This window comes from Triturus cristatus, chromosome 3_1 (assembly GCF_964204655.1).
Source record: "Triturus cristatus chromosome 3_1, aTriCri1.1, whole genome shotgun sequence".
Lineage (NCBI taxonomy): Eukaryota > Metazoa > Chordata > Amphibia > Caudata > Salamandridae > Triturus > Triturus cristatus.
This window is the reverse complement of record NC_140583.1, coordinates 6,919,357-6,938,244: the sequence shown is the minus strand read 5'-3', so window position 1 is coordinate 6,938,244 and position 18,888 is coordinate 6,919,357. Positions and strand designations below refer to the sequence as shown.

At 49.6% G+C, this 18,888-nt stretch overlaps 1 protein-coding gene across 4 annotated transcripts in view; it reads right to left on the bottom strand.

Moving 5' to 3' along the window:
• The window catches only part of FNBP4 (formin binding protein 4), a 298,745-nt gene that overhangs the window by 59,306 nt on the left and 220,551 nt on the right, over nt 1-18,888 (bottom strand). For all 4 annotated transcript variants that reach the window (XM_085646515.1, XM_085646517.1, XM_085646516.1 and 1 more), the window contains 2 exons: nt 16,162-16,306; nt 15,341-15,609 (listed from right to left, as the gene is read on the bottom strand). In XM_085646515.1, the coding sequence (XP_085502641.1) occupies nt 15,341-15,609; nt 16,162-16,306 (414 nt within the window). The remainder of the gene's footprint in view (nt 1-15,340; nt 15,610-16,161; nt 16,307-18,888) is intronic.

Genomic DNA, 18,888 nt, shown 5'->3' with positions numbered 1-18,888 from the left:
GACGGAGGCACCCGCCTCGACGTCTACTCCGACGGAGGCACCCGCCTCGACGTCGACTGTTGCGACGATCTTTGCCTCGGCGTCTACAGCACCTTCGAAGAGGATCGTCTTTCTCTTGACGGCGAATCATGTCTCGACATCGAAGATCTTGCAAAATCTTTTGACACCGATCTTTGCCTCGGCGTCAATGTTGATTTCGACGTCGAACGCCTGTGCTCTTCCTGCGACGTCTACTTCTCTCTTGGTGTCGATTTTGACGCTGAGCGATGTCTTGACGTCGAACGGTGTTTTCTCGACGTTGACGGCGATGAGCCTCCTTCGACGTTGAAGGATGGTTTCTTGACGTCGAAGTAGCCGACGACGAACAAACGCGCTTCGCCGCCGGATCGAGCGTCGATGTGGACTTTAGTTTGGAAGCATGACTCCCCCTGGACTCTTCACCTCTCAGCGACGATCCCGCCGCTGGAGTCTTCGACGCCGAGCCTGACGTCGATGGAGAACAGACAGACCAGCTGCTTCGATGTCGACCGCTCCGAAAGGCCATAAAGCCTAATTCTCTCTCTCTCTTTCAAAGTCCTCTTTGAAAGGTCCTTGCAGTGACGGCAGGAGAGTGAGAATCTGGTAGGCAGACGATACACACCTCGTGTGTGTCTGAAGAGGCCTTTTTGCCACAGGATGGACACGGCATGAATAAAGAAGGCATTTTTCTGACAGAAAAAGTTGTTAAATTTAGTCAGAATACACAGATATACGCCTCCCTGACAGAGTTTAACCAGAGGAAGCCCAAAAAATTACTAGAAAAGTAATTCTTGACTGAAAAGTCAAAAAAGAAGAGCTGAGTTCCAGGGTCCTGACAGAAGGAGCCGGAAAGAACAACTGACCCAACTGTCACCCCCGAGGCATGATGGGATATTGGAGTCAGGGCTGCCTTAAAGGCACGGTGCCAGTTTTTACCTGTACAAGGCTTTTCAGTCTCTATGGTCTTGTATTGCAATGCAGCCTGCAGGCTAACAATGTCTGATGGATCTGTGTTTTGCACAGTGTTCTTTTTTCCTTTATTATGAGTGTTAAAAAAAAACAAAAACAAAAAAAACAGATTTAGGTGTATTTTTATACCTATGGTGCATTATTGGATAATTGTATCTACATTGTTTAGCCTTCTATGGGGGCTGCATTTGCTTGGAAAAAGGAATATGCTACTTACCAGTATGCATCTGTTCTTGGCATGTAGAGCTGCAGAGTTGTACACTTAGCATAGATCGCCATCTGGTGTTGGGCCCGGATGTTTGCAGTTTGTTTTTCTTCTTGGACAGTCTTTGGAAGTCACGAGTTTGGTGACTCCTCCTTCGGTCCGTACTGCGCATGGGCTTCGGCTCCATCCTCAGATTGTTTTTCGCCAACAGGGAAATGATGGAGCTTGGTAATCACAGTGAGAAACCCATGTGTGTAGTATCTAAATAAGATGTACTGGAACGGATACAGGTAGCCGGGGAGGCGGGTGGGCGTGTACAACTCTGCAGCTCTACATGCCAAGAACAGATGCATACTGGTAAGTAGCATATTCCGTTCGAGGCATATGAGCTGCAGATTGTACACTTAGCATAGATTATATAGCAGTACCCAACCTTAGCGGTGACCACCGGTATCCGTTGCAGCGGTTTGAAAAAGTGTCTTTAGTACAGCCTGGCCCACCCTAGCTTGCTGCTTGGAATGCACATCTACACAGTAGTGTTTTGTGAAGGTGTGCGGTGTAGACCATGTGGCTGCTTTGCAGATGTCATCTAAGGGTATATTCCCTAGAAAAGCCATAGAAGCCCCTAACTTTCTTGTAGAGTGGGCTTTAGGAGGAACAGATAGTGTTCTCTTTGCCTTTTGATAGCAAATTTGTATGCATTTTACAATCCACCTAGCTATCCCTGATTTCGAAATGGGGTTGCCTTTATGTGGTGGAGAGAAGGAAACGAACAATTGTTTAGTCTTCCTGAAGGGTTGCGTTCTTTGTATGTAGTATAGCAACGCCCTTTTCACATCAAGTGTGTGTAAGGCCCTTTCCGCAACAGATTGGGGTTGCGAAAAGAAGACAGGTAATTCCACTGATTGATTGAGATGGAAGGGGGAAATGACTTTGGGCAGAAACTTCGGATTTGTGCGAAGTATGACCTTGCTGTGATGCATTTGTATGTAGGGTTCCTGTATGGTGAACGCTTGTATTTCACCAACCCTTCTAAGGGAAGTGATAGCTACAAGGAAAGCTGTTTTCCAGGTGAGAAACTGTAGCTCACATTTGTGCATTGGTTCGAAGGGCGGACCCATTAGTCGTGTGAGAACTAAATTTAGATTCCATACAGGGGAAGGTGGTGCCCTGGGAGGAATTACTCGTTTAAGGCCTTCCATGAAGGCTTTAATAGCGGGCACTCTGAAGAGTGATAAATGCTGTCTGTTTTGTAGATAAGCAGCGATCGCTGCTAGGTGTAGGCGTATGGATGAATATGCCAGGTTACACCTGTGAAGATGGAGCAGATAGCATATGATGTGCTGTATGGATGCATCTAGAGGGTTGATTGTATTATTACGGCAGTAAATTACAAATCTTTTCCACTTTGCGGCATAGCATGCTCTAGTGGTAGGACGTCTGGCTTCCATGATGATGTTCATGCAATCAGGGGGAAGGTTAAGGTATCCGAATTCTAAGATCTCAGGAGCCAGATCGCCAGGTTGAGCTGAGCTGGGTCCGGGTGCCTGATTTCTCCATGGTTCTGGGTTAGGAGGCATGGGGATAGGTGCAGTTTTTGATGTGGCACCACTGATAGTTGTAGTAGCGTGGTGTACCACGGCTGCCTGGCCCACGTGGGAGCTACCAGAATGAGTGTGAGGGAGTGCTGTTGTAGCTTCCTGACCACTAATGGAATTAGTGGGAGAGGTGGAAAGGCGTATGCAAATCTGCCTGACCAGTTCATCCATATCGCATTGCCCTTGGACAATGGGTGTGGGTATCTGGCGGCGAAGCTTGGGCATTTTTTGTTTTCGTGGGTGGCGAAGAGGTCTATCTGAGGATGCCCCCACTGTTGGAAGAATGGGTGAAGAACTTGTGGATGCAGTTCCCATTCGTGTAGTTGTTGCGTTTGTCTGCTGAGCAGATCTGCCATGGTGTTTTGTACGCCTGGAACGTGCTGTGCCAGGAGAAAGATGTTTTGGGGAATTGCCCATCTCCATATGCTCTGGGCTAAGCGGGAGAGCTGGGGAGAGTGTCCCCCCCTGTTTTTGTATATAATACATCGCAGTCATGTTGTCTGTGCGAATGAGGACTGCTTTGCCCGAAATCTGTTTTTGGAAAGATTTTAGGGCTAGAAAGATCGCCAAGAGCTCCAGATGGTTGATGTGGAGCGATTTTTGCTGTGGCGTCCATAGACCTTGCATGGTGAGGTGTAGGAGGTGCGCTCCCCAGCCGGAGAGCGATGCATCCGCTGTTAGAATCACCTGAGGAACCGGGTCCAGGAACGGCCGCCCTTTGGAAAGGTTTGTGGTGTTCCACCACTGCAGAGAGTGATGTGTGCGGCCGTCCACCAACACCAGATCCGTCAGCTGTCCCTGGGCCTGGTTCCACTGTCGTGCTAGGCACTCTTGGAGTGGACGCATGTGGAGTCTTGCATGGGGCACTATGAAGATGCAAGACGCCATCATTCCTATGAGCTTCATAAACACTCTTGCTGGAAGAGAGTGCTGAGGAAGGAATGTTTTGCGTAAGGCTTGAATGCTTGTGATTCTCGCTGAGTTTGGATAGGCAATACCCTTGGAGGTGTCTATAGTGGCCCCGAGATATTGCTTTGTGTGAGATGGTATGAGGTGGGACTTTTGGTAGTTCACCGTGAAGCCTAGCTGGTGGAGCAGTTGGATGGTGCTGTTTGTATGTTGCACACATTGGTCGTAGGACGCGGCTTTTATCAGCCAGTCGTCTAGGTAAGGGAAGACGTGAATATGTTGACGTCTGAGGTGTGCTGCTACTACTGCTAGGCATTTGGTAAACACCCGTGGTGCGGTGGTGACCCCGAAGGGGAGAACCGTGAATTGGTAATGTTGCCCGTCCACCACGAACCGGAGGTATTTCCTGTGAGAGGGGTGTATTGGAATGTGAAAGTATGCGTCTTTCAGATCCAAGGTTGTGAGAAAGTCTCCCTGGCAGAGGAGTGGGAGGACTTGTTGTAGGGTGACCATGTGAAAATGGTCTGAATGTATGTAGGCATTTAGAGGCCGGAGGTCGAGAATGGGTCTGAGGGTCCCGTCTTTCTTTGGTATTAAGAAATATAGGGAGTAGACCCCTAGATTTTGTTGATTGACGGGGACCTGCTCTATAGCGTGTTTTTGGAGGAGTGAGAGTACCTCTTGTTTGAGCAGTGTGGAATGTTCTTGAGACATTGGACGGTGCCTTGGCGGGATATTGGGTGGGGTAGATGTTAGTTCGAGACAGTACCCTGACCGAATGATTTGGGTCACCCATTTGTCCGATGTTATGGACTCCCATGTGTGGATAAAGTCTTGTAGTCTGCCCCCGACCGGAGTGGGATGGTCTGGGGGGAGCGGAGGGGAGTCATTGTGCGGGTGGGGTGGCAGAACGGGTGTTGTTGGTTTTGCCCCTGCCCTTATTGTTGTTACCTCTGTAACCACCCCTTTGATTGCCCTTTGAAAAGGTATTTTGAGGAGGGGACTTGTAGGAGGTAGAGGCGTTATCGGTGGAGGAGCCTCTGCCTGTGCCACGAAAAGACGAGCGTCGAAAGGAACGTTTAGAGGCTTGTGTTTGGAGTGCCCCCATAGACTTTGCTGTGTCTGTGTCCTTTTTCATCTTTTCCAGCGCTTCGTCTACCTTTGGCCCAAAGAGTGTTTCCTGGTCAAAGGGGTGATTGAGTATGGACGCCTGGACTTCAGGCTTGAACCCTGAGATCCTGAGCCAGGCATGGCGACGAAGCAGGACACTTGTATTTATGGCTCTAGAAGCAGTGTCGGCTGCATCGAGGGCACACTTAATGGAGGTGTTTGTAATTAGTTTACCCTCCTGTATCAGGTCATGAGCCTTGCGCTTGTGTTTTTCTGGAAGGTGCTGCATAAGAGCCTCTAGTTCGTCATAGTGTGCTCTGTCATATCGCGCAAGCAGTGCTTGTGTGTTTGCAATGCGCCATATGTTTGCAGCTTGGGAGGCGGTGCGTTTACCAGACGCGTCCAGAAGTTTAGATTCCTTGTCTGGCGGTGGGGCTTCTCCTGAGGATTGGGAGTTAGCCTGCTTTCTAGCTGTGGAGACAACTAGGGAATCTAGGGGATCAGGGCCCTTAATGTATGCAGGGTCTGTGGGTGCCGCTTTGTACTTCTTCTCTATTCTAGGGTTAAGTACTCTGGCCCTGACAGGGTCTTTGAACACCTCTGTAGCGTGCTTGGTGACACCCTTAAGCATGGGTAAAATAGAAGTGGATTTGTCTTGTATGTCAAATGTGTCCAGTAGGAAGTCTTCTTCCACTGGTTCACTGTGCATGTCCACCCCATGGTAGTGTGCTGCTCTCTGCACTAAATGATGAAACCGTAAGGAGTCCTCTGGAGGAGACGGCCTGGATGGGTATAGGTCGTCCTGAGGAATATCGGGTACATCAGGGTTATTGTAATCCACGGGTCTGGGGTCCCTGGTGGAGTGGGATCCATTGGGACGTCCGCCGGGTAATTGTCCGGGTCCCCATCATCCGGATCTGGGGATGGGGCCGGATCGTAGTGAGGTGGAGGTGGCGGAGCTCTGGGAGGGGGAGGGGGTGGAGGTGGCGGAGGAGGTAGGGGAGGCGGTAGTGGGGAGGGCACCCTGAGGGGAGAAGTAGCAGAGTCCTTCCTTTTGGGTGGTGGAGGAGGAGCCGGAGTATCAAGGCGTCTTTTCTTGATAATTAAAGTCAATAGTCCAGTCTTTGGATCTTTGGACAGAGTCTTTTGTAGAGGGTCTGGTGTAAACAGAGCCAGTGGCGTCGAATCGTCAGTCGGCACCGGTGATTTCGGAGCCGAGGGCTTCGATGGTTTGTGTGCGCCATGCTTTTTTGGGGCCTCCTGTTTTTTCGGCGTCGAAGGAGTTTTCGGCGTCGGAGCGTCGGTGCCGACAGATTTATGTTTGTGTTTGGTCGGCACCGAGAGTCCAGGCTTCGGCACCGGTGGCTTCGGAGTCGAGCTGGATATTGCTTTCTTCGGTGCCGGATGCTGTTTTTCGGCACCGGGCGTCGGCTGGCTCGATCCCGAGCTGCCGTGAGACTTTGGGTGCTTCGACACCGAGCCCGAAGGTGGGGTGATCGAAGCTTTGGTCTTGGTTTTGCCCAGGCCGGCGAGGGAGTAACCTGAGTCTCTTTGGTTTTGGGCGCGGGGGTGGGAGGGGGCACAGTACTCACGGCCCGCTGCGCCGGTGTGATGTCCTCCACGTCGGAGTCGTCGGCTTCGGAAGCGCTGACGTCTTCTTCCTGCTCGGTGTGTGTTTGCCCCGAAGCTTCGGCGCCGTCTCCGAAGATGTCCGGTGGAGCTGCAGACGATGAGTGCGCCATGGTGCGTCGAGCTTTTCGATCCCGGATGGTTTTCTTCGATCGAAAAGACTTACAGGCGGGGCAGTCTCTGGCCTCGTGTTCTGGAGAGAGGCAAAGATTACACACCTGATGGAGGTCGGTGTGGGGAAATTTAGACCCACATTTTGGGCACTTTTTGAACGGAGTCCTTTCCATCGGCCGGGACCGGAGTCGAGGAGGGCCCGAAGGCCGGTGCCGATGTACGGGATGGAGAAAAGTGCCGCTTCGAGAGATGAAGATGATGAAGAAACTCGAAGATACGAGGATTTTCCGTCGAGGCTGGAACCGTAGAAGTTCGAAGCCGGAGCACGAAGTATCACATCCGAGCCCGATGGCGGAAAAAAACAATCTGAGGATGGAGCCGAAGCCCATGCGCAGTACGGACCGAAGGAGGAGTCACCAAACTCGTGACTTCCAAAGACTGTCCAAGAAGAAAAACAAACTGCAAACATCCGGGCCCAACACCAGATGGCGATCTATGCTAAGTGTACAATCTGCAGCTCATATGCCTCGAACATATATATTATTTCCGGGGTCCCCGCACATAGGCGGGAATATTCAGTGCTTATGACTTTGATGAGGATCCCCTGGAAGAGAAATAGCCTATGATGTGTTGAATGGACACATCTAGGGGATTGATGGTATTGTGACAATAGACAAAACGTTTCCACTTGGCCGCGTAGCACGCTCTAGTGGTAGGTCGTCTAGCTTCTTTGATGACGTTCATACAGTCAGGGGGAAGATTTAGGTAACCGAAATCTAGGATTTCAGGAGCCAGATCGCAAGGTTGAGCTGAGCTGGGTCCGGGTGCCTGATCTCTCCATGGTTCTGGGTTAAGAGGTGTGGAGAGAGGTGTAATTTTTGAGGCGGTACTATGGATGGTTCCAGCAGTGTGGTGTACCACGGTTGTCTGGCCCAAATCCGAGCTACTAGAATTAGTGTGAGGGAGTATTGCTGTAGTTTGCGCACCACTAGTGTAATGAGTGGGAGAGGCGGAAAAGCGTATGCAAATTTGCCTTACCAGTTCATCCATATCGCATTGCCTTTGGACAATGGGTATGGATATCTGGCGGCGAAGCTTGGGCATTTGGCGTTTGTGGGTGGCGAAGAGGTCTATCTGTGGATGCCCCCACATTTGAAAGTACGGGTGAAGAACTTGTGGGTGGAGTTCCCACTTGTGGAGGAGTTGTGTTGGTCTGCTGAGCAGATCTGCTATGGTGTTTTGGACTCCTGGGACATGTTGGGCTAGGAGAAAGATTTTCTGGGATATGGCCCATCTCCATATGCTCTGTGCTAGCTGAGAGAGCTGTGGAGAGTGCGTGCTGCCTTGTTTTGTATATAGTACATGGCTGTCATGTCTGTGCGGACTAGGACTGCCTTGCCTGAAATCTGTGTTTGAAAAGATTTTAGGGCTAAAAATACAGCTAGTAACTCCAGATGGTTGATGTGGAGTAACTTGTTGAGGTGTCCATCTGCCCGGTGTGATGTAATAGGTGAGGTCCCCAGCCGGAGAGCGATGCGTCCGTTGTCAGTACTATCTGAGGAACCGGGTCCAGGAACGGTCAACCTTTGGAAAGGTTTGTGGTGGTCCACCACTGCAGAGAGCGATGGGTACGACCGTCTACCAACACCAGATCTGTTAATTGACCTTGGGCCTGGTTCCATTGGCGCGCTAAGCACTCTTGGAGAGGACACATCTGGAGTCTTGCGTGAGGTACTATGAATATGCAAGAGGCCACTGTGAGACGTTGGCCTGATGTATGATGTCACTAGTTCTAGTGTACACCCTATATCAGTCCAAACAACCCTTATGGTGATTGGTTGTAAAGTCAACCTTATAGACCAGCTATCCTAGTGGTAGCATGGACAAGAGCAGTCTTAGGCTAAACTCTGAATGGCATGTGAAGCCAGCTGTGATACCATATATAATCCCTTGAATACCAAATGAAAGGACACCACAACAGATATATATATTGAATATGCTACTTACCAGTATGCATCTGTTCTTGGCATGTAGGGCTGCTGACATTCATATCTGTGCATAGATCGCCGCCTAGTGTTGGGTCCGGATGTTTGCACGTTGTTGTCCTGGAAGAGTCTTCGAGGTATCCTGGGATAGGTGACTCCTCCCCTGGACTACAGTGCGCATGGGCATCCTCTCCATCCTCAGATTGTTTTTCTCCATTGTGGCAGTGATGGAGTAGATACAGAAAGTGATGACCATGCTTACAGTAATTCTGAGAGCTGCAGCTGCTACAGGCGCCGGGGAGGAGGGAGGGCGATATGAATGTCAGCAGCCCTACATGCCAAGAACAGATGCATACTGGTAAGTAGCATATTCAGTTCGAGGCATGTGGGCTGCTGAATTCATATCTGTGCATAGAATGTATAGCAGTGCCCTCTATTAGCGGCGGCTACCAGTGCCAGCTGCAGCGGTCTGAAAAAGGGTTTTGAGAACAGCCTGTCCTACAGCTGCCTGCTGTTTTGATTGCACATCTACACAATAGTGTTTGGTAAATGTGTGTGTGGTGGACCAGGTGGCTGCTCTACATATATCATGCAGGGGAATATTTCCTAGAAAAGCCATGGAGGCCCCTAACTTACGTGTTGAGTGGGCTCGTGGGGGAATAGTTAATGTGCGTTTTGCCTTTTGATAACAAATTTGAATACACTTAACTATCCATCTGGCTATCCCTGCTTTGGAGATGGCGTTACCCTTGTGGTGTGGGGCAAAGGCAACAAACAGTTGTTTTGTCTTCCTAAAGGGTTTAGTCCTGTCGATGTAGTACATGAGGGCCCTCCTTACGTCTAGTGTATGGAGTGCTCTTTCCGCGACAGTTTGTGGGTTTTGGAAGAAAACGGGCAGTTCAATAGTTTGATTCATGTGGAACTGCGAGATTACCTTGGGCATGAATTTGGGGTTGGTACGTAGTACGACCCTGTTGGCATGAACCTGTATAAATAGCTCTTGAACTGTTAGTGCCTGGAGTTCACTAACTTCTTAAAGAAGTGATCGCTACCAGGAAAGCTACTTTCCAGGTGAGGAATTGAATCTTGCATGAGTGGAGAGGTTCAAAGGGTGGACCCATCAGGCGTGTGAGGACCAGGTTGAGGTTCCACATTGGAGCCGGTGGGTGGCTTGGTGGAATGACTCGTTTGAGACCTTCCAAGAATGCTTTGATGGCAGGCACTCTGAATAGTGCGAGGTGCTGCCTGGTTTGCAGATAGGCTGATATTGCGGTCTAATGGACACGTATAGAGGTGTACGCCAGATTGCATCGGTATAGGTGTAAGAGGTAACAAATGATGTTTTGGATGGATGCGTCCAGCGGGTTAATGTCATTATTACTGCAATAAATGACGAACCTTTTCCATTTGGCTGCATAGCAAGCTCTTGTAGTGGGTCTCCTGGCCTCCTTGATGATGTCCATACAGTCAGGTGGCAGGTTGAGGTAGCCAAACTCTAGGACTTCAGGAGCCAGATTGCCAGGTTCAGCTGTTGCGGATCTGGGTGCTGAATCTCTCCATGGTTCTGCGTCAAATGCGCGGGTTTGATCCGCAGCCTTTGATGCGGCACCACGGAAAGTTCGAGGAAGGTGGTGTACCATGGCTGGCGTGCCCACGTAGGAGCAACTAGGACGAGTGTCAGGGAGTGTTGTCTGAGTTTGCGAGCCACCAGCGGTATTAACGGCGCTGGGGGAAAAGCGTACGCAAATCTGCCGGACTAGTTCATCCATATCGCATTGCCCTGCGACTGCGGATGTGGGAACCTGGCGGCAAAGCTTTGGCATTTTGCGTTTGCTTGTGGCGAAGAGGTCTATCTCTGGATGACCCCACTGCTGGAAGTACGGTTGGAGTACTGAAGGGTGTAGCTCCCACTCGTGCATCTGGTGGCTGTGTCTGCTGAGCAGATCCGCCATCTGGTTGTCCTTGCCCGGGAGGTGCTCTGCCATGAGGAACATGTTCCTCTGAATGGCCCACTTCCACATGCTCTGAGCCAGATGAGACAACTGTGGAGAGTGTGTTCCTCCCTGCTTCTGTATGTAGTACATGGCAGTCATGTTGTCCGTCCGGATCAACACGACTTTGTTGCACAGATGTACTTTGAATGCCTTCATGGCCAGGAAGATTGCCATCAGTTCCAGAAGGTTGATGTGCATCTTCTTCTGTTGTGTCGTCCATAGTCCCTGCACTGTGTAGTGGAGTACATGAGCTCCCCATCCCTGGAGAGACGCGTCCGCTGTCAGTACTATTTGTGGAACAGGCTCTTGGAACGGTCGGCCCTTGCAAAGGTTTTGAGGATTCCACCAATGCAGAGAGTTGTATGCCCGACCGCTCACCAACACTAGGTCTTTCAACTGTCCTTGAGCCTGATTCCACTGACGTGCTAAGCACTCCTGAAGCGGGCGCATATGTAATCTCGCGTGTGGGACTATGAAAATGCAGGAGGCCATCATGCCTATCAACTGCATGAACACTCGTGCTGGAAGTGAGTGTTGGGGTTTGAACCTGGAGATCAGCATTTGCATGCTGTTGATCCTCACTAAATTTGGCTGAGCTGTGTCCGCCAGAGTGTCTATAGTCGCACCTAGGTACTGTTGTACGTGTGCGGCTGGAGATGGGATTTTGGGTAATTTAGTGAGAATCCCAGACTGTGAAGGAGGTGAATGGTGCGGGACATGTGGTTGGCACATTGCTGGGCTGATTGTGCTTGGACGAGTCGTCCAGGTAGGGGTAGACGTGTACGTGCTGCCTCCGTAGATGTGCCGCCACAGTAGCTAGGCACTTCGTGAAAACCCTGGGTGCCCGCCCTCCTCCCCGGTGGAGATATACTTATTCATATGTAGAATGCTACAGGTCTGGCGTGCTACGCCTTCAAAAAGAACTGAAAGTAAATGGGACCTGCTGGGCATTCTGGGATACTGGGGAAAGTTCTGGAAAACTGGAAAGTTTTCTTAAAGGCACAGTATCCTGTTCCAAGCCACATAATGGCAGCCTATGGGGCTTGTCTGTCCACTCCTTCCTCTCTATCATTCCAGAGGCTTTTGCTGGTAGAGGCAGGGTTTTTTTCCTATGTGGAGAAAAACTAGACAGGCAGTGCTGTTTGTGGATGTTGGTGGAATTCTAGTTGAAGTACTGGACAGTGCAGCCTGGGGGTATAGGCTGCATTATCTGTCTTTAAATTAAATTCTCTCTTAAAGGTGTATGCAGGTCTGCATGATTTGTCACCTTTTAGAGATTATTTTTTATTGCTCCGGGGTCCACGCACATGGGCGGGACTATTCACTAGATTATGACTATACACAGAGATCCCCTACTACAGAACTTCCTCTCCTCGACGCCGGTGGGATGACGACAGCGGAGGGCTCCTAGCTCTCGACGCAGAGCGTCATTGGACTGTCGCCGGCGGACGGCTTCTGGTCCTAGACGTCGAACGTCGCCGGGATGACGGCGGAGAATTCTCTCCCCTCGACGTCGAACGTAGTCTGTGTGACGGCGACGGAGGGTTATCAGCTCTCGACGTCGAACGTCTAACTGATGTCGACGGAGGTGTGCTGGTTCTCGACGCCGATCGTCACCGGGTTGACGACAGCGGAGGGCTTTGGCTCTTCGAAGCCAATCGTCGCCATGATGCGGGCGGTGGACTGGAACTCCGACGCCGATCGTCGCCGGGTTGATGACGGCGGAGGCTGTCTAATTCGAATGTAGTGACGTACCTTCATGCCTGCGTTCGACGGCGAGCCCGCCGTCGACTGTCTTTTCTTAGATGTACGTCCCTCCGGTGGCTGTTTTCTCAGCGCCGAGCCCGACGCTGTTGGTCTAGAAGAGGATCTGGGCCTCTTGGAGCCTTTTCTTACCGGAGACCTGCCTCTGGAAGCCTTTTCCGCCAGCCCATAAAGACAAATTTGTTCTCTGTCTATCAAAGTTCTTTTTGAGAGAGACTGCCAATGAGGACAAGTCTTGGGGACATGATCTTTAGGCAGGCAAAGAATACAGACAGAGTCTGACCTGGCCTTTTTTCCACAAGGGCAGGGATCAAAAAGGGATGGCATTTTGAGTGAAAAAAAATGCCAAAATCAGTCAGAAAAAGCAAACACCTTACTTGACTGGATGAAAGACGAAGATAACATAAAATTTTTCTGAAAAAGGTATAATATTTCTGAATAAAACCAGAAAAGAGTGGAGCTGTGTAACCAGGGTCCCGACTGAAGTAGCCGGAAAGAACAACTGACGTAACTGTTACCCCTGAGGCATGATGGGAAGCTAGGGGTCATGGCTGCCTTAAAGGCACGGTGCCAGTTTTTCTATGTTGCTATGGGTTAGCTTTCTAGCCTTTCTAGGCTGTGCTTTTCTACAATGCAGCCTGAGATGTCAATGCTTTCAGTCCTATCTGAGGTTTTGGGCTAAATGCTAAGCATTAAAACAGTTTTCAAACAGGCTTTGCTGTTTCTTCCCTGTTTTTTGTGATATATGGTTTACATTAGATATATTATTTATAATCTACAGGTGAGTCCTTACAGCATTATTCAGCTCTGGATATGGATATCTATCTATATTCACTTAAAAAACCATAGGTCTCACACATGTTATAGTTAGGTGGATATTTCACTCGTAAAAAGCCAATGAAATTCCCCCGTTATAGTTAGTTAAGCTAACTATAACTCGCGCGACTGCAATCCACTGCTGGTGAAGTCACATATTACTTCACTCATGACATGGTCAGTGGCATCACTGGATAGAGTGGCGGCCGCGTGAGTTATAGTTATCTGAACTATAACGGGGGAATTTCATTGTTTTTTTACGAGTGAAATATCCACCCAACTATAACATGTGTGAAACCTATGTTTTTTTTAAGTGAATTTGCAAGGTTTTTTAAATGCTAATTCCCAACTATAACGTGTGTGAAACGTATGGGTTTTTCAGTGAATTTGTACGGTTTTTTAAATGCTAAGTTATGTCTGTATGTATTTTATTTATTTATTTATTTTACAAGAAACTACATATTAAAAAAAATATATATATATATTTTGGGGGGGGGGGTTTCCACCGTGCGCGCACCCCCGCGATTTAAGAAAAAAAAAATTTACAATGTTTTTTTCTGCCTTCGGGGTCCTTCAGGGACCCCCTGACATAGGCTAGGGGGTCAGGAACTCTCCACCCTGCCCCCTTTTCACGTTCGCCACCTTCCTTTTTCACTCTCGCACTGTAAGCAAACAAAATGGCAGCCGACACTTCCTGATTGCGACCGATTCGAACGTTGACTAACATGTAACCACCAATCAGAATTACGCTCGCGCACGTTAGGGTGCTCGCACGGTGCTCAGCTATAGATATGCATGTGCTTTTAACTGCAATTTGCTCAGGAACTACTGAACAGATTGACTCCATATATGCAAAAGGCACATCCCTGAGCTGAGGACTACCTCTCTGCCAAATTTCAATTAATTCTGTTCAGCCGTTCAGGCTGTACCTTGGACTAAAGGTCCCTATGGAAAATTGCACGGGGAAAACTCGTTTTGGGACCCCCCTTTTTTCTCAGCTCCCGCTTGACGAATCCCCCCCCCCCCCCCCCCCCCGAGACTTTCAGGGTAGGAGCGGAGCCCCCCCACCTATTTTGAAAATTTCCCGAGGATTCGTCTACCGGCGCCAAAGTTATTCCAAATTGAATGTTGCGGATTTCCTATGGAAACACGGTCCTAACTATCTACTTGCGTGCGTCAGTGTGCGTCGCTCAGTCTCTCTCTCTGTGTCTCTCTCTCTCTCTCTGTGTCTCTCTCTCTCTCTCTGTGTGTCTCTCTCTCTCTCTCTGTGTCTCTCTCTCTCTCTCTGTGTCTCTCTCTCTCTCTCTCTGTGTCTCTCTCTCTCTCTCTCTGTGTCTCTCTCTCTCTCTCTCTCTCTGTGTCTCTCTCTCTCTCTCTCTGTGTCTCTCTCTCTCTCTCTCTGTGTCTCTCTCTCTCTCTCTCTGTGTCTCTCTCTGTGTCTCTCTCTCTCTCTGTGTCTCTCTCTCTCTCTCTCTCTCTCTCTCTCTCTCTCTCAGTGTCTCTCTCTCTCTCTCAGTGTCTCTCTCTCTCAGTGTCTCTCTCTCTCAGTGTCTCTCTCTCTCAGTGTCTCTCTCTCTCTCTCTCTCTCTCAGTGTCTCTCTCTCTCAGTGTCTCTCTCTCTCAGTGTCTCTCTCTCAGTGTCTCTCTCTCAGTGTCTCTCTCTCTCAGTGTCTCTCTCTCTCAGTGTCTCTCTCTCTCAGTGTCTCTCTCTCAGTGTCTCTCTCTCTCAGTGTCTCTCTCTCTCTGTGTCTCTCTCTCTCAGTGTCTCTCTCTCTCAGTGTCTCTCTCTCTCAGTGTCTCTCTCTCTCAGTGTCTCTCTCTCTCAGTGTCTCTCTCTCTCAGTGTCTCTCTCTCTCAGTGTCTCTCTCTCTCAGTGTCTCTCTCTCTCAGTGTCTCTCTCTCTCAGTGTCTCTCTCTCTCAGTGTCTCTCTCTCTCAGTGTCTCTCTCTCTCAGTGTCTCTCTCTCTCAGTGTCTCTCTCTCTCAGTGTCTCTCTCTCTCAGTGTCTCTCTCTCTCAGTGTCTCTCTCTCTCAGTGTCTCTCTCTCTCAGTGTCTCTCTCTCTCTCTCTCAGTGTCTCTCTCTCAGTGTCTCTCTCTCTCTCTCTCAGTCTCTCGGGACAGCTGTGCCCCACGATAAGATTAAGGATTAACCAATGCCCCGCTTCTAAAAACAGTCTTCCAACAAGAGCTATAAATAGTAGCAGTCCCCTGTAAACAAGTATTGCATACCTTCTCTTTTTTCACTTTCTTGGTTTTTTCAAGCGGTGGTGGCTTTGAGGATGGTGGTGGAGGCGATGACGGTGGAGGTGGCGGTGGAGGCGGCGGTGGAGGGTCAGCGCTAATGATCGGCAGTAATCTCTGGGAGGGGAGTGGCTGTGTGGGCACAGCTACACCAACACTAGGGATTACATAGTCAATGCCATGTACTGGGGAATGCATAGTGGATGGTAGGGACTGCTCCAGATAGCCCATCTGATTCACCGCAACTATCGGAAGGCCTGTGAGGACAGAAGAAAAAACAGGAAAGAGGAGTGATGTAGGCCCAACAAAAAAAATGAAAGATTTTATTTTAACCCCATTAACACACCCAAGGATTGGCCAAAGTCTAGCTGCTGCCCTATCACAATTTAAAGTCATTCACCCATGCGTGCAGATATCATGAATGTAGGCATGGATTCAAAAGGGAACACCAGGTTAGGAGGGGTCTTGATTAAAAACTGTTCAAGAAACGTATCCTAACCATGTGGGGGGTGTAGTAGTATTTAAAGAAGAAATACAACCCTGGCATACATTGTGTTAAGAGGTTTTGTTTTTAACATTCATCTATGCTGGAAGAAGGACATTCATGGTACGTGTTTGCCCACCATGCTATTATTTTCAAAACCACCATGAAGAATGGGGGCAAAATCAGGTGTGTGTGTGTGTGTAAGCCCACGCCTCACAGGAGGAAGGGAGCATGAACATTATGTGTAAGGCTACGATGACACCCAGAATTAAGGGGAATGAATAGATTCCTGGATGGAAAGAAATGAAAAGAATATGCTGCTCACCTGCAGGCACAGCTGGCTGGCTGTAGAGAACAGGACAGCTGCCGATGGTCGCAGAGCGCTGTTCAGAACCCGCAGACATTTCAGCAGCTTTCCTTTTAAGTGATTTACTCGAGGTTGCAGTGGCGGTAGTAGACTCCGTAGAACTCTGAAAGCAATAAAAAAAGGAGCATCTTCAATTATTCCGTATTCTGGAAGCCATCAACGATGAAAGTTTGACATGAGATACCTGGAGAGGGTGCAGAGACATGAAATCTAATTGTAATGAGCAATAAAAGTAAAGGTGGGAGAAGGGTTCCTCGTTCTTTAGAGTACTAATGTCAGTCATTAGTCCTACACTTCATATGTGAATGAAGGATACAGCTTCTGAAGCGCACGTCTTGGCGCTATGCAGAGCAAAAAAGGAGCAAACGTGAACTAGGTAATATCACCGAGGATCACTGATTAAGTAACCAGGTTTTGAGGTTCTGCCTCAAAACCAAGACGGAAGGTGCTGTTTTCAGTTCAAGTGGTAAACTGTTCCAATGGAGAGCGCCGTAATTCTGAAAAAACTTCCCCCACATGGGTGGCATGTTTGAAGGAAGCAACCCTCAAAAGACTAGCTGAACATGAGCCCAATCTTCTACCTGGGATGTACCGCACAATTTTGTTTGAGGTAAGCAGGGGTTTTTCATGGAGTGATTTATAGGCTAAACGAACAAGTTACTTACCTTCGGTAACGATGTATCTGTAAGAAACATTAGTTAGTTAGATTCCTCACCTTAGAATATCCCCAGGCGTCAGGCTGGATCCGGAAAGTTTGTCAGCAATACCCCTGCGCGTCGCTAGGCGTCGTCTGCGGCTCCGCATCAGTCGGCTGAGTCGTGATGACGGAGTACTTAGACGCCACCCTCGCGCGCTGAAGTCAGTTCTTGTACATAGCTTTCCACGCCAGGAACGCAGAGCAATGCAAGAGACGACACTTGTGCCAAAAAATTCTAGGGCCCTGAAAGGGATGACCTCAACCCTAGATATCAGTTCGCAGAATTGGGAGGATGGGTGGGTCGGTCGGTGAGGAATCTAACTAACGTTTCTTACAGATACATCGTTACCGAAGGTAACTTGTTCATCTGAAAGAAACACATTAGATTACTCACCTTAGAATAGATACCCCAGCAATAACCCCGGTGGTGGGTCTGCGAACCAAAATCACACCAGAAAGTCTTGGAGAACAGAACGGCCAAAGAAGCCGTCTCTCCAGACTTGGCTGTCCAGGCAATAATGTTTAGCAAACGTGTGCAGCGATGCCCACGTTGCCGCCTGACAGATGTCCTGCAAGGGAACTCCCCGACCCAGGGCAGTGGTAGCCGCTGTGGCCAGAGTAGAATGGGCCCGCAGCACTACAGGGGGTTCCTTCTTAGCTAAGGAATAACATGCCTTGATACACAAAACGACCCGAGAGATGGTACGCTTGTGTACCGCTCGTCCCTTCTTAGCGCCCACGTAACCCACAAAGAGTTGGTCGTCCACCCGGAACTGCTTGGTGCGAACCTAATAGGACAGCGCCCGTTTTGGGTCCAGACGGTGGAGACTCTCTTCCTCTTTCGAGGGATACGGAGGCGGAAAGAAGGTGGGCAACGTGACAGACTGCCCGATGTGAAAGGCAGTCACAACCTTAGGAAGGAAAGAAGGACGAGTCCAGAGAACAATTTTGTCCGGCTGGACAGAAAGGAAAGGAGTCTTAGAAGAAAGAGCCTGGAGCTCACTCACCCTTCTAGCAGAGGTGATGGCTACCAGGAAAGCGGTCTTAAGCGTCAAAAGACGAAGAGGACAATTATGAAGTGGCTCAAAGGGAGCGCACATCAGAAACGTCAAGACGAGATTCAAATCCCACTGAGGCATTACAAAAGGGACAGGAGGAAACATGTGAGTAAAGCCCTTGAAGAAGCAGGAAACAGGGGATTTGAAAAGAGAAGGCTGATCAGGAAGCCGTAAGAAAGCAGAGATAGCTGATAGATAACCTTTGAGTGCCCAGAGCAGAGCCCTGCCGAGCAAAGGAAAGAAGAAAAAGGAGAACCGCAGAAAGAGGGGCAGAACAGGGATCCACAGCCTTTGCTGTGCACCAGGCCACAAATTTGTTCCACCTGCAGGCGTATACCGATTTCGTGGAGGGACACCTGGCTGCCAGAACAACATCACAGACTTCAGGCGGCAAGTCAAATGGCATCAACTGCCGCCGCTCAATCTCCACGCATGGAAGTGGAGACTGGACAGGTTCAGGTAGAGGACTGTCCCCTGCTGCTGCGACAGAAGATCCTCCTGAAGAGGTAGGCGTATCGGGGGATCGATCGACAGACTGAGTAGCTCGGGATACCAGTACCTTCGTGCCCAATCCAGAGCCACCAAGATGACTTGGCCCGGTCGCACCTGATCTTCAGCACTCTGGGCAGAAGTGGTATAGGCGGAAAGGCATACAAAAGACCGCACCTCCACTCGCGACGAAAGGCGTCCCGAGCGAGTGCCGCCTTGGAAACTCCAACGCGCAGAACTGCTGACATTGCGCGTTCTCTTCGGTGGCGAATAGATCTAACCAAGGTTCTCCCCACTGCCGAAAGAGGCCTTGCGCCACGTCAGAGTTTAGACGCCATTCGTGATCCATCATGCACCGGCAGCTGAGTTGGTCCGCTCTGGCGTTGAGCCCGCCAGATGTTGAACCACCAGGGTGATGCCCTGATGTTCCAGCCATGTCCA